The sequence below is a fragment of the Cavia porcellus genome, unplaced genomic scaffold (genome assembly GCF_034190915.1).
Source record: "Cavia porcellus strain 051 isolate PalLab524CR breed Dunkin Hartley unplaced genomic scaffold, mCavPor4.1 scaffold_17, whole genome shotgun sequence".
Lineage (NCBI taxonomy): Eukaryota > Metazoa > Chordata > Mammalia > Rodentia > Caviidae > Cavia > Cavia porcellus.
The window spans coordinates 29,296,314-29,310,770 of NW_026947500.1; the positions used below are offsets into that span (position 1 = coordinate 29,296,314).

The following is a 14,457-nucleotide window of genomic DNA, read 5'->3' on the forward strand; positions in this document are numbered from 1 at the left end:
GGAGTGCCGCCAGAGCTGACCCCTTTCCTGCTTTTGTCCCATTCTTGACTATGGGGACCCTCAACAGGATAGGAGGAAGTGAGGAACCCTGGGGCCAGGGACCAGGAGGTGCCATAGTCAGGGAGAACGGGGTCAGGTGGTTGGACCCAGCAGAGTTGGAATCTGCAGGCTAACATGTCCAAGCCCTGCTGCCCCAGTACTGACCACATGGATGTACCTTGCTTGTGGCATGTTAGAGCAGTGGAAGCTCTGGGCACTGTTCTGTGGCTGGCAGTGCTTATGAGCCCACATGCCCATCCGGCCTAGGCTTTCTGCAGCCTGGGTGCAGGCTGGGAACAGGGTTCTAGAGTGATCCTGGGAGCAGGATGCCAAGGTCTCAGGATCTTGCCCTGCCAGGACAGCTGCCACCTTGCTGAGTGCTGCAGGAAGTGCTGTTACCTGTTGCTGTGATCTCAGCCTCTATTGACTTGTTCTTGGCCCCACAGGAGCCTGCCTGACCTCAGTAGGATCTTCCAAACCCTCTTTCTAGCTGTGGGATTCTGTGCTCTGGAAATACTGCATTGCCACCTATAAATGCCCAGCCCAGCTGGGTAGGGAGAAGCTCCTCGAGCAGTCTACATAAGCCAGGGTGTAGCCCATAAAAGAAGTCCAGCCCAGCAGGGGTCCTGCATGGTTCACAGTAATACACATCAGGCTAGCCACTTCTAGGTTCAGAAAGCCAGGTAAAGGTGTCTGAGAGGAAGGGAGCAGGTCTCTAAGGAAAGGAATAGCCCACTGACGGCTGGATAGAAGCAAAAGCAGGGCTCAGAACCCTGCGTAGAGAGAAGAGGAGAGATGTAGTGGAGGTCAGCCAAGGGCACACCTTGTCCCAAGTCGACCCCAAGGCTGAATAAAACCTGCACTCCCAAGGCAAAATAACTAAAGGTAGTTCTCAGGAATATGTGCATCTAGCAATGGGACACGTCAGCTGAGCAGTCAGCTGACAGCAGCAAACCACAGTAGCCAGGGAGGATATTGGTCCTACTCTAGTGACTGGCAAGAAACAGAGCTTCCTTAAGTCTTCCAGGAAGGGGATCTGACTGTAATCTTGTCTCCAGCAATGGGTGATGGGAAGCATCATGTGGCTTCGTGGCCTGCAGTCTTTGTTACTGAGCTTCAGGCCTGCAAACCTTCCTCCTTTCCAGGCCTGGACCAGAGCTTGGCAGTACACCACATATATCCCTAGCCCCTCCCCAGCCAGCACCCCATCCTGCTGCCTCCTGGCCTGGCCTGCAGTGAAAGTAACCCTCAGGGGACTGAGGACTCTGGGCTATGACCCCACCAGGCAAAAGTCTGGCTGTCCACCTGTATGCAGAGCCAGGGACAGTCCCTTCTAGCCTCACTCTGAACTCTTCCTCTTTGCCACCCTCCTGTACTTGGACTTTAGGATCAACGGGCAGGGACAACTGCAGCTGAATGGAGCAATGGCACCATGTCTCCATGGCAAGAGAGGGCTTTGGCAGCTATAGGTGAGGACCTGCTATGTACAGATGACATTGAGAAACTGGGAGACAGCATTGCCGAACCTGTTTGTCAGAGGACAGCAGGGCAACCCATGTGGTGGCCTTTGGTGACCTTAGACAGATGGAACCCAAGCCAGAGATTATCACCAGGAGCCCTTGGCAGCAGAAGCCTGGCTGGGGCTTCACAGCAGACAGAACAGCTAGAGATAGACAGCATACTTGTTTTGAGTCATCAGACATTAGTGGGACCCTAGATCACTGCTGCCACAACCAGTGGTATGTCTGATCATTCACCAATCTTTCCTTCTTTCCTCCTCCTGTCCATCCTCTCCATCATAAGATGCTTCTTCTCTAGGGTCCTCAGCTTCTAGGGAAAAGACAGCTGTATGCCCAGCGTGGCCTAACGGTCCACCTCCCAGCACCAGGGCCTGCAGCCCCTCAGAGTGCAGGACTCCCCCGGCCTGTCTCTTTCTTTAGCACTTCAGGTGCCCTGCACATTATTCCTGACCTAGCATCTAAAGTGGCCACTGGCCAGCAACAGGAATCTCAGCTGGGTTCCTGGAGACACAAGCTCCAAGAAATAGCCCTAGGACCCTTCTCTGAGATGGAGATTGGAGGATCCAATTGAAAGGCACAAGAAGCCCAAGGTTAGGGGCTCTGTGCTTGCTCCTTGGTGGCAGAGACAGTGGTGCTTACAGCCCCAGATCCCTATGCTTGACCTCATCACTGCAGAAATGCCCACTGCATGTCCTGCTCTGAGTGCTGAGATAGCAAGGAGTTTCAACAAAGCATAATGAAATGCCATTGTGAGCTTCCAAAGCCCCCAGTGCTATGTGGAGAATGTGCATGGCGCAGCCTGAGCTGGGCTCTCCCTGTGGTGTGGAATCCCACAAGACTCCACCTCGGGAGATGTGGGCGAGGGGCATTCTGGGAGGGAGCAGGGTCCTTGGAAGCCATGGCAAGAATGGGCTCGGCACTTTGGAAGACCAGAACGGAGGCCAGTGTGGCTGGAGCTGAGTGGGTGAGAGGGGTGGGGACGAGGGTGGAGGATGCTGGGTCATGGAGGGGTTGGAATAAGGAGACAGGGACTTGATTGTGTTCCAAGTGACCTATATTGACCTTTGAAATGAACACCCTGGCTTGGAGGTATCTGTTCATGTCAGGAGGTCAGGTCTTTGAACTCTACCTGATAAGTGTGTGTGTGTGTGTGGGGGGGGTGAATAGGAGGGAAGAGAAACCAGGCTAATCAGCTGGCTGCCTATAAAGATGCAGGGAGAAAGGGAAGAGGGAGAAGGAAGAAAGAGGGTTGGAGGATAGACGGATGGATGGATGAATGGATGACTATATGGGCAGATGGGCAAGTGAATAAAGGGTAGGAGGGAGATGGGAAGCAGATGAGTGGTTTGGAACACACAGAGTCCCAGTGGTGGTTGATAGCACTTGGAGAAAGTGTGCAGTGGAGTCTGAGGAAAGGCAGACATTGGTCTCCACACCCTCCCCAACTTACCCCAGGTGGATCCAGGGCACATGGCCAGATTGGACAGCTGAGGCCGTGCTATGAGCCAGTCTCAAGCTGCACAGACAGGAGCCCCTCAACCTACTCCAAGTCAGTGCAACTCATCCCCCAAGAGGGTTCCAGGACTAGAGTTCAGAGTCAGCTCCGCCAGCTCCCAGGCTGTGACACAGGCCAAGGTCTGCTGTCCTCAGAGCCACCTTTTTCTCTGCTGTAGAATGGGCTGACAGCTGTGTGGGGTTCAGTGCGTCAGCTAGGAAGGTCCTGGAGTGGTGTAACTGGTCACTGTCTGTGATGGGGCGGTGCAGGGACAGGGCGAGGACTGTCCTTTCCCATGGCTACCAGGTCCCCAAGAGAGGGTCACATGTGAGTTCCTGATCTGCAGGGCAGTGGCTTGGGTGGTGTGGCAGGGAATCATGGCTGTAAGTCTGCCTCCTGATTGCTCCTTCTGTTTGCACCCTGGAATGCTCCCCCACCCACCCCCACAGTGCTGGGTGGCAGGAGTGTGGCACTGCAGCTGACTGTGAATTCTAGTGCACCTGGCTGAGCTCACCTTAGCCTCTCTTTTTTAAGGTATTTGGGGTAATGACAGCCAGCCCAGGGGCAGTGCCTGATGAAGCTTTGGCCAGCCAAGGGAGTTTGGGAGGGTGGGTCCCATGGATCTTGAGTTGAGAGAGCAAAGGCAGCCCCAAGGATACCCCAGGCATTGCAACACTTCCTGGCACTCTGGGGCTACCTGGCCTCATCTCACCAGTCCTGTGTGACAGGTACCACTCCGCCATGTGTGCTAAGTGAGTGTTTCCTGCTATAGAGAGCCATCATTGGAAGGGAAACTCCAGGGCTAGCGTGAGTCAGCAGCTCACTGAGGTCCATTCAATCATGATCACCATCCTTGTGGTCACTGCCCCCCTTTATAGTCCTAGGAAAGCCCAGCCTTTGATAAAGCCACTTTCCTGAGGTCGGCCATACCGTCTTCCCTGGCTAATCACCCCCGCCCACCCTCCAGCCCTCCTCGTCTGTCTCTGAGAAGTCCTAAGAGGTGGGATCACCACCAGGGGTGCCTGTCCATTTCCTGGGTGGTGGGGCTCCCTCCGGCACCAGGCCATCCAGCATGAGGCGTGACTGTGTGTCCTCCCTCCTTTGTCCTCCCAGAAGCCACCCAGTGCCCACGCCATGAAGGAGGAGGTCTTTCTCCGGCGCCGTTTCTCACTGTGTCCGCCGACCTCCACCCCGCAGAAGACTGACCCCCGGAAACTCACGCGGCACCTGCTGCTGGGCTGTGAGAATGAACTCGGCCCAGTTGGTCCAGGTTAGTGTTGGCTGTGGGCGGCTGGGTCTCCCTGGCTCTGTGGCCACCATGAGACCTCAGGAGATCTCGTCCCCATGCCCTCGCAACCAGTAAGGGTGACACACTACTCTGTTTACACCCCTGTACTAGGCCAGTGTGGCTCTGATGGACAAAGGATTTGTAGCATGTTAAAGTGCTGGCTTCTGCGGGCCCAGGGGAAGCCCATTTGGCCATGGAGGATGACAGGGCCCTCACAGTCCATCCTTAGGGGCAGCTTGTCTCACTCAGAGGGTAGTGAGGTACAGTCATCCCAGACATCCCAGGGACAGGAAGCTTGAGCCTCAGCCTGGCTATCCTGGCTGGATGAGCCCAGGCCAGCCACTAGACCTTCGTTTACTGACCTGTGACGTGGGGACAGTGTTAGTAACTATGTCCTGCTGCTGAGAGGTCCTGGTCTCTGGGCGGGAACAGTTCAGAGCAGCCTACTGAGTGCTGCTGTGGAGAAAGTGCTGAGCACCAGAATGCTTGGGGACGGGGGCCCCCCACACCTGCTGATGTTCTCTAGGCTTCCAGCCCCATTGTCCACACAGGTTCCCGCCCAACAAGTAGGAGCTGAGTCCCTTCTGTCCGATTGTGACTGCTGATCACCCGAGGGCCTAGCTCTTCCTTATTGGGGCATAGAGGGAGAGGCATTGGGATGGTGCTGGCCCTAGGAGACTCCAGCTGGTCACCCCTCTCCTGCTACCCATCGTGGGCCTAGAAGGAGGCCCTAACCTTCCTGCCCATTACTAGTGCTGCCTGGATGAGTGGGAGGGCATCAGTACCCCATCATCAGGATTTCAGTGGCCAGTGGGCACCCCATCCGTCTCTGCTAACAGATGGGGAAACTGAAGCCCAGAATAGGGAGAGTCTTGTGGACAGTCACATGATACTGGACACAGGAAAACTTACAATAACTCCTACGCCCTTGTTCACCTGGCCCCGGCTGCATGGCCCTCATAGGAGCAGGGGTAGGGAGGGAAGAGACGGGTCCCCAGCGGTGGTCAGTTTCCAGGGCTTTGGTTCTCAGAGCAGCTCGGTCTGGTGCAGAATGCAGACAGGGCTGTGATAGGCAGGTTGCGGTGACCAGACTGCAAAGGGAAGAGCAGCACTGGCCTGTCACTCCCCTGGCACCTCCAACTTCGGTGCTCAGAGGGCCCTGTGTCCTCCCTGCCTGGAGGAAGCACTGCACAGGTGGGCTCTGCTGGCTGCACAGTGGTCCCCAAGACAGCACTGAGAGTGTCTGCTGAGAGCTCTGCCGACTCACTGAGGCTTGGGTCAGGGCATAATCACTGTGTGCACAGAGACCTCCAGGGACTGAGTCACACAGCAAGGCAGCCACCTTTCTGGGGACAGAGCTTCCATGGCACCTAACTGGCTGCTGCTTGGAGATCTTTGGCAGAACCGCTTCTTCGGGTCCCTGCCCTGGGTTTTTTTGAGGGGAGAAGCACTCCCGGGCCTCCAGGGTTGTGGTCTGCAGACCTTCCAGCTGGTCCTGTGGGTGTCTCTCCTTACTGCTCCCAGGCACTTGCCTGTGTCCTGTGGCTTTGGCAGAAGGCGTCTTGCCTCACCCTAGAGGATGCTGCTCTGACCACTGGCCCATACACCACAGGATCAGCCCACGGGGTGGGTGTCAGGCCTCCTCTGCTGCCCTGTCCTGTTCTTCCTGCCCATAAACTCAGCCTTGGAAACTGGTTTCAGGGCAAGAGGACCCAGGATGATGGATCCATTTCCCTGGGTTGAATCCAGACAATCAGATTTCCTTCCCTCTGTCAGCCATGGTAGAACCAAGGAGGGCATCCAGCCATCTTCCTTGTAATTCGGGTACAGGACTCTGGAATGCCACAGGGATATGCAGCCCAGCACTTCAAACCCGTGTGCCCCAATCTTCACCTGAGAATTGGGGGACATAAGACCCCGAAAGCCAGACCACACCAGACCCAGGTCACCCTGGTTTCTGCTGGCCACTACCAGCTTCCTCCTGTAGTCAGGTAAACCTGGCTAGAGCTCGTGGGTCCCTCCCATGGGTGAGGCTTGCTGACATTTGCTAGGTGTCTCAAGGCAGTATCTGCAGCCGCCACCACTACTGGCTGGCTTTCTACCTTTGCCTGCAAAGCCTGGACCACCACATCCCTACCTTGACCCTGAGTGTTGTCTTTCAGGGAAGGATATGGAGCCCCACAGCCCATCACTGCCAAAGGAGGAAGAGCCCCCAACCCCCGGCTCTGCAAAGATGCCACCGGTAAGAGCCCAGCACGTTGGGACCACGGGACAGGGAGTGTGGCCACCCATCCAAGCTGCCATTTCCTGCCCCAAATCCCAGATTGTGGAACTCAGTTGGGGAGGGGCACTGCATGAGAGACAGTCAGATGTGATTTGGGGTGTTTTATTAAAGCTGCCTTCTTAAAAAGACCCAGGGTGCCTGGGAAGGGAGGCTGCTGTGGACGTGGAAGTTCAAGAGTAAAACTCACTCATGAAAGGACCGCAAGTTCTCCTGTTGCAGGGAGACCCCTAAGGCACAAAGTGTGCTGGGAACACCTTCCCTGGGTGTCCCAAGTTCTGAGGGAGTCCATGCATCTTCCTGGGTGGGAAGGACTTGGGTCCAGGGGTGGTGGGGGTGGGGAGGACCCTCCCTTCTCCCCAGAGGGTCTGGTGAGGCCATGGTCCCAACACTGACCAAGTGTGGCGGTGCCCAGGCCACCTGACAGGCTGGCGGTGGGGAAGTTATGTACTATCCTCAGCTGACCTGTCTGCTATTACTCTGTGTGACCTTGAGTGTCATCTGGCCAGTGTCTGGCTCCTTCAGATCTGGTTCCATCACGATTCATCCTCAACTCAAAGATTTTTTCCTGGGGTTGGAGATTTAGCTCAGCGGCATAAGCGCCTGCCTTGCAAGCAGGCAGTCGTGAGTTCGATCCCTGGTACCAATAAAAAGGAAAAAGACAAAAAAAAAAAAAAAAAGATTTCTTCCTGGTCAGAGCCCCCGGATCCTCTTCCTATGCCCTTCCCTCCTGGAATGTTTTCATTGGGATAAGCAGGTGTGGAAGAGAGGATGAAAGGTCCATTCACATAACTTTTATTACAGATCTTTTTGCAGTTCTATTTTATTATTAGTTACTGTTAATCTGTAACTATGTCTAACTTATAAATTAAACCTTATACACGTGTATTTATAGGAAAGCACACAGTGTATGCTACGTGATCATAATATATAGTGAATGCTTAAACTTAAAAACTTTTTAATCACTCTCAAAGTACCATCCCTCACCTTGAACACACTTATCCCATCATCCTTGCCATTTTCTCCAGCAGTTCTGGAAGTCCTTGTTCGTACCTTCACAAGGGGTGATTTAACAAAGTGGTAGCTGCTGCTACCATGCCATGCAGTGAAAGACAGGCTCATGTAAAAGTTACGGATGACCACATCCCCCTTAGTCATTGGGTCTGATACCGTATGACTTCCAGCTCTTCCCCAAAAGCTGAAATGATCATAAAAGACAAGCTTTTTAAAATTGATTTAGGACATCAAAGTAGCCATGTTGGCACAGCTAGAGAGACTCATGGAAGAGGACTTCCAGAATGCTTCAGAAAGTGGCAAGAACAGAGGTTCAAGTGTGGTCAAAGTGAGGGGGACTATTTCGAGGGGGGTTAATGGCAATGTGTCTTTTACCACAGTAAACCTGTTTTAATTGACACATTCACTGTGTTTTTAGATCATACCTCATATATTCATTAGATTGGCCACTATGCACAGTTCCGGGTGTCTGCTGGGAATCTTGGGGGGTTCCCTCTTCAGATACAAGAGGCAAGGGCACTGTCCAGGAGAGCTGAGCAGGCAGGCAGGCTCCTTCTAGAAATGACCAGATGGTCAGAACCTTAGGTTCCCTGAGGCTGGTCCCTGCTGCAAGGGCTTAGCACTGTCACCCCAGTGCAAAGACAGCCACAGGCAATACCACAAGAGATGAAGGACCTGGCTTCGGGCCAAGAAAACTATTTACAGACGCTGAAATTTAAAATTGATATAATTTGCACATCTCACAAAATATTATTCATCTGATTTCTTAGCCACTTAAAATTGTGGGAACCATGCTTGGTGCACAAGCATGCAGTGAGAGAGAGCAAGAAGGATCCAAGCCGTAGTGTGCTACACCCTCAGACATGGTTCTGTGTCCTGGGAATCCCTACCCCTCAGCCTCAGTTTCTCCATCCTTAGAAGAACCAGGGGCCCTTCTGGCCCCAAGATTTTTGCACTGCCACTCCTGGACCATGAATTCAGAAGTGAGCTTGGGCCAGGAGCCTCACACCCTACAGCCTCAGGCAGGCCCTGGGCATTGGCCCACCACACAGAGATTCCCAGAGAGCCAGGGTGCGAGGCCCCTACACATGCCATCCTTGCCAATGGCAGTGGCCAACGAGTGGAGATTCTGGGCACCAGCGGGGGACGCAGGGCTTGAGGGGTGAGGGATACTATTTCTTTGAGTGCGTAAAGGCTGGGAGCTTGTCACCACCTTCTTCTTACAACTGCCACAAACTTCCCCTCTGCAAACCCAGCCTCTGATGCCCATCCACCTTGACTGAAGAAATTCTGGCTACCCCACCCCCACTGCAGCCACAAGCCATCCTTGAAGGGCAAATCAGACCTGTTGGAATTCAAGTCTGACCCCCAACATCCCTGTATGTTTCCTCCAGCCCTTGACTGACCCTGTGTGTGCCCAGTGTTAGATATATCCCCATTTCTAGTCACCCAGTGTAAGGCACGCAAGCAAGAGACTTCACCTCAACTACCCATGTCCCTCCATGCAACACCTGGCACCCACAGAAGTGCTGGTGGGCTGCACAAACAGTGCCAGGGAGCGAGGGCAAGGAGTGGCTTTCTCTGACCTCTGTACTTCACACGCTTGGCCTGAAGCCACCCCCCATCTCTCTCTTGCAGGCAGAGTACCGGCTGTGCAATGGGTCTGAGAAGGAGAGCATGTCCCCAACAGCCAGGGTCTCCAAGAAGGAGACTCTCAAGGTAGGTACATGTCTGGGGAGGGAAGAACGGCATGTCCAGGAATTCCCCAAAGTGGGGACCTCGGACTGCCAAAGGGTGGAGCACACACCACGCCCCCGCTTCCTCTGCCCCCACTGCCTGTCCTCTTCCTGTCCAGTCCCCACTGTGGCTGCATGCTGGGAGGAGCTGGGCAACTTGGAGGCTCTCTGTGACTCACTGCTCTTGTACCCTGGTCCCAGGCACAGAAGGAGAACTACAGGCAGGAGAAGAAGCGAGCTACGAAGCAACTGTTCAGTGCGTTGACTGACCCCAGCGTGGTCATCATGGCTGACAGCCTGAAGGTAGGTGAGGGTTGCATAGCAGGTATCCTCAGGGGACTGGGGGTGGGGTGGGCAGGAGGGGACACAGATCCCTCAGGAGATAGCCAGCATGTTTGTCACCATAAATCTGTGTAAGCATCCTGAGGCTGCTGTAACAAATGACCACAGCCCAGGTAGCTTAAAGCAACAGATACTCATCCCCTCACAGCTCTGGAGGCCAAAGTCCAAGACCAAGGAGTCTCCAGGGCCACATCTGTCCTGCCTCTTGCATAGCTCTGAGGCTCCAGGGAGTCCCTATCTCTGTGGTCACACGGTCATCTAGAGTCTGTATCTCTGTGTCTCTCTGTGTCTTCTCCTCGTTCCTGTGAGGAACTGGTCACTAGTGGAGACCCCTACTCCAGCAAGACTCTAGCTCTCTCCCCATGATTACATCTGCCAGGACCTAATTTCCAAACAAGGCAGAGGTGTAGCAGGGGTCAGCAGAGTCTCAAGGAGGTCAAGGCTCTGACTTCCAGGGGGAAACCAGGTTCCAAGTCTGAGGCTGTGTAAAGAACTCCCTAAGCATCAGCCCCCAGCCTGTCTGTGTCCCCCATCACGCAGTGGGGGTTGAACTGCCCCTTCAGGCCTCCTGGAAAAGCAAACAAGACGGCCAGGCATGGACAGGGCCTTCTCCACCTACGTAGAAATGGATCGAAAATTCTTTACAAAGGAATATTGAGTGAGAAAGAGAAAACAAATGACAACTGTCTCAAATTTGTAAACTTGGCAATTCCAAGTGTCATCACTTGTGGTCAGTTCCTCCCAAGACCCTTGGAAGCCCTTGACCCTCAACAGCCTCCGCCAGTGAATCTGTCCCTGGCTGCTATGTATATTTTCAGACTTGCCAGCATTTAAATGCTCCTTTCTAAAGCTGGAAGAGAAACCAGACATACGGACACACCCCTCAAAACCCAGCTGCTTGGGAAACTGAGGCAGGAGGATCAACAGTTCAAGGGCAGCCTGGGTAATTTAGCAAGAGCCTGTCTCAAAAAAAAAAAAAAAAAAAGCAAGCAAGCAAACCAAAAGTTAAAACTGGTGGAGCAGTCTGCTGTGGCCCAGAGAGCACCCTGAGCTTTGCTTTGAGTTACATGTTCAGGCAATGCCAGCCCCCGCTGAGCAGACAGTGGGTACCTCCCGGGGGCTAGGGAAGAGGGAGCAGGAGAGGACAAAGGGCTTTTAGTGTACTCTATCCCCATCTGCCCCCACCAACCGTCCAGATGCCCCAAGTGTGGCCTTGTTGGTGGTGATGTTGGCCACGTGCCCCTTATCCCCAGATCCGGGGGACCCTGAAGAGCTGGACCAAGCTGTGGTGCGTGCTGAAGCCAGGGGTGCTGCTCATCTACAAGACCCCCAAGGTGGGTCAGTGGGTGGGCACCGTGCTGCTGCACTGCTGCGAGCTCATCGAGCGCCCCTCCAAGAAGGACGGTTTCTGCTTCAAGCTTTTCCACCCACTTGACCAGTCTGTCTGGGCCGTGAAGGTACGAGGAAGCAGGTGGAGTGGGGATGTTAGGACCAGGAAACTCCACCTGAAGCTGCAGTAGTGGAGGGACAGGTTCCTACTGGACCATCTCCACCAGCTGTGTGTGCATGGAGGGCGGTCCAAAAAGTCTCTTTACTTCTCTGAGCATCATGCAGGGCTGAGGATCAGACAGGGACACCTACCCTTTGTGGGTCCTGCAGCTCTTGACAGCCCTTGGGGAGTAAAGTTACCGTCACCCCATCACCCAGCCATGATCCAAAGGGGAGGACAGCACTGCTCCTGACCCAGACCTCAGCCCTCATAACTGGGACCAGTGGGGACAAGGATCTCAGGGGAAATTCAGAACAGCCTGTTCATGCTTGGATTTCAGAGAAACACTGGAGTTTCTTAGCAAAGATTCTGGATTTGCAATGAAGTCACATCCAGATAAAGCCATCAGGTCAAAGATGCCTTTGACACACCTCCCCTACTGAGTATTCCAGCTGTACCTCCACTGCCTACGACGTGCTCAGAATGCTAGCATTAGCTCACAGCTGGAGGAGAGAGGTGACTTGATAAAGTGTTGGCTCTCTCGCGAAATTATTGAACACTGTGCTAAAAGTGAAAATCAGAATGATTGTATGGGTACCCTTTCACACCATCATAAAGTCAGAATATCATGCCAAACCACTGTAAGCCAGGAATGGCCTTTTAAGTATATTCCAGATATTGTACTGCATGGGAGGTACTTGTCCTAAAAAGCTCTTCATTGTTTCTCTGGGATTCAAATTCAGCTGGGCATCCTGGATTTGCATTTATTGCTTCTGGCATCCCAAATCAGAAAGCTCAGAGCTGGAGAGGTGAGGGCAGAGGAACCAGCAAGGAGGGGGACAGAGTTCCTGCCTGTCCCCTCTTCCTCCCTGCCTGAGCTGACATGCAGGTCTCTGCCTGTCCAGGGCCCCAAAGGCGAGAGTGTGGGCTCCATCACACAGCCCCTGCCCAGCAGCTACCTGATCTTCAGGGCCGCCTCTGAGTCAGATGGTGAGTCCAGCCCTCACCCCATCCTGCATGCCTGTCCCCTCTCATCCCTAGAAGTTTAGGAAGCCAAGTTCCAGGCTCTCTGTCATCCCCAGGAAGACAACTTGAACTCATGGGCCAGGCAGGCCTCTCGCACACCTGTGTGCCCACCTGGGCTTCAATCTCTCCATGGGTAAATGTACCAGCAATATCTGTCACATTTCCAGAGGTTAGGAAAGGTGACAGTAACCGAATTCCACCACAGTAGGTTCTACTGTCATCATTTTTATTTGAGAGATGAGGAAACTGAGGCAGGGTAGTCCCCCTGGGGAGAGAGTGCTAGATTCGGGGTATACTGAATGTCCCCTGAGCCCCAGAAAACTTGCCGTTTGTTAGTAAGCCCTGAATAGTGGCTCTCTCAGCTGCAGCCATGACGATCACTGGGATTCACTGTGGGATTCATTCTGAGTGCGGTCACCCTCTGGCCAGGGTGGTGGACCCTGCCTAACTTTGAGTCCTCTTCGGTCCTTCCGGACTAGGATGTCTGCTCTTATTCGGCTTGTGTCATGTTGCCCCCTCGTGGTCAAATGCCGCATCCACACTCCTTTCTCTGGCTGACGAGTCTCTGTAGTAATTAATGTCATCAGGTTCTATTGATATTATGATCATTTTCCCACTCTGTGGGCCAGTCCAGGACCCTGGGATGAACAGGGAAGCCTTTCCCTCGTGGCACTTGAAGTCTTGGGGGGGAAAAGGGAAGGTAAACAGCAAACCATCAAACAAAGGTAAAGCCTGAGAGGAGTCTCAGGTTGGCAAGGGCAGAGATTAAAAATCCATGGCCCCTGTGGGCATCAAGGTGGGCTTCCTGGAGGAGGAAGAGAGGCCTTGAAATGGGCTTCAAAGGGTGTGCGGTGTTCAGGACATCTAGTCCCTTGTGTCAGCCATAAAACATGTGTGTTCAGGAACCCAGGCCCAATTCAGCAGTAGTGACTGTACCACCTCTCATACTGTGTGCAACCCACACACCTGTGACCTCCAAGCCCCTGCACTGTCTATCTCAGCCTGCAAGGAACCGCAGCAGGACCTAACTTGTCCCCCAGCAAGAGAGACACTCAGGCACCATCCATCCCAGTAGACCCATCCCTAAGATTCCAGAGCGGCTCCCAATACCAGACCCCAGGAATGCTTCCCCGAGGGCAGGTCTCCCAGTTTAGGAAGGGAAAGAAACTCCCGATCTTCAAGAGCAATGGAAAGGCTTGGAGACATAAGAATGCTTCATTCTCCTTTAAGCCAGAGCCCCCGCACTTATGTGACCCCATACCAACAGTATGACACTTATTTCTAGGCCACCCCACATCACTTGCGTGAGTGGAAGGGCTGCTGTTAATAGTGATGCCAGGTCATCCGGTGTCACCTGGGTAGACACCTCGTGGCACAGAGGGATGGTGCTGGCCTATCCCTCACTCACCCCACTGCCTTTGTGCCGCCAGGGCAGTGCAGTGACTCCTTGGCCAGCATGCAAGGCTCACTCCCAGCCTCCTGCCACCGCCCCACTCTATTACCCAGAAGCTTAGCGCCCCAGACCCCAGTTCCCAGCCAGGGAAGCCCAGCTCCCTGTTCCACGAGAGGGATCTGCAGGCCAGCCCTCCAGGTGGACAGCCAGCTCTAGACATGTGGGCGTAGAGGGGCCTGACCATCCTTATCTTAGCCTCTGTCTGCGACACGGGTGCATGGAAATGTGCATCCTTGGAGGTCCTCAAAAGGCCACGTGGAATCTGCAGCAGGATTTCTAGCTGGAGGATTCTGGGAGGATGGTCTCTCAGGGCTGAGCGGGGGGCGTGGCCAGGAGAGGAGGGGCTGAAGCGTGCGTCTGGGGGGCGTGGCTAGGAGGGGCAGACTACCTGCTGATTCTGCAAGGAAATCTCCCAGTAAGAAGTGGAGTGTGGCTCCGGGTTGCAGAGGCGGGCAGGGCACTCTTTCTCTGGCTCACCTTGTAACTCACCCTCCTGCTCCTTACAGGCCGCTGCTGGCTGGACGCCCTGGAGCTGGCTCTGCGCTGTTCCAGTCTGCTGAGACTGAGCTCCTGCAAGCAGGGTCGCGACGGGGAGCCGGGGTCCTCGCCCGACGCGTCTCCCTCCTCAGTCTATGGGCTGCCCGCGTCGGTGGCCGTCCCCCCGGACCAGGACTTGTTCCCGTGAGCCGGGGCTGGAGATCCTGCACATGGGAGGTGGGGAGGGAACTACCCAAGCCCTGGAGCCTCAGCTTCTTCGTTTATGCAGAGGGGTGG

The 14,457-nt window shown here is 54.3% G+C and overlaps 1 protein-coding gene across 7 annotated transcripts in view; it reads left to right on the forward strand.

Annotated features, from left to right (window-relative positions):
* The window catches only part of Osbpl5 (oxysterol binding protein like 5), a 78,163-nt gene that overhangs the window by 48,006 nt on the left and 15,700 nt on the right, over window positions 1-14,457 (forward strand). For 6 of the 7 annotated variants that reach the window (XM_063227705.1, XM_013150864.3, XM_013150863.3 and 3 more), the window contains exons 2-8: window positions 4,168-4,324; window positions 6,505-6,584; window positions 9,276-9,356; window positions 9,575-9,676; window positions 10,969-11,172; window positions 12,110-12,194; window positions 14,190-14,364. In XM_063227705.1, the coding sequence (XP_063083775.1) occupies window positions 4,168-4,324; window positions 6,505-6,584; window positions 9,276-9,356; window positions 9,575-9,676; window positions 10,969-11,172; window positions 12,110-12,194; window positions 14,190-14,364 (884 nt within the window). The remainder of the gene's footprint in view (window positions 1-4,167; window positions 4,325-6,504; window positions 6,585-9,275; window positions 9,357-9,574; window positions 9,677-10,968; window positions 11,173-12,109; window positions 12,195-14,189; window positions 14,365-14,457) is intronic. The other variant, XM_063227708.1, reaches the window with a different exon arrangement.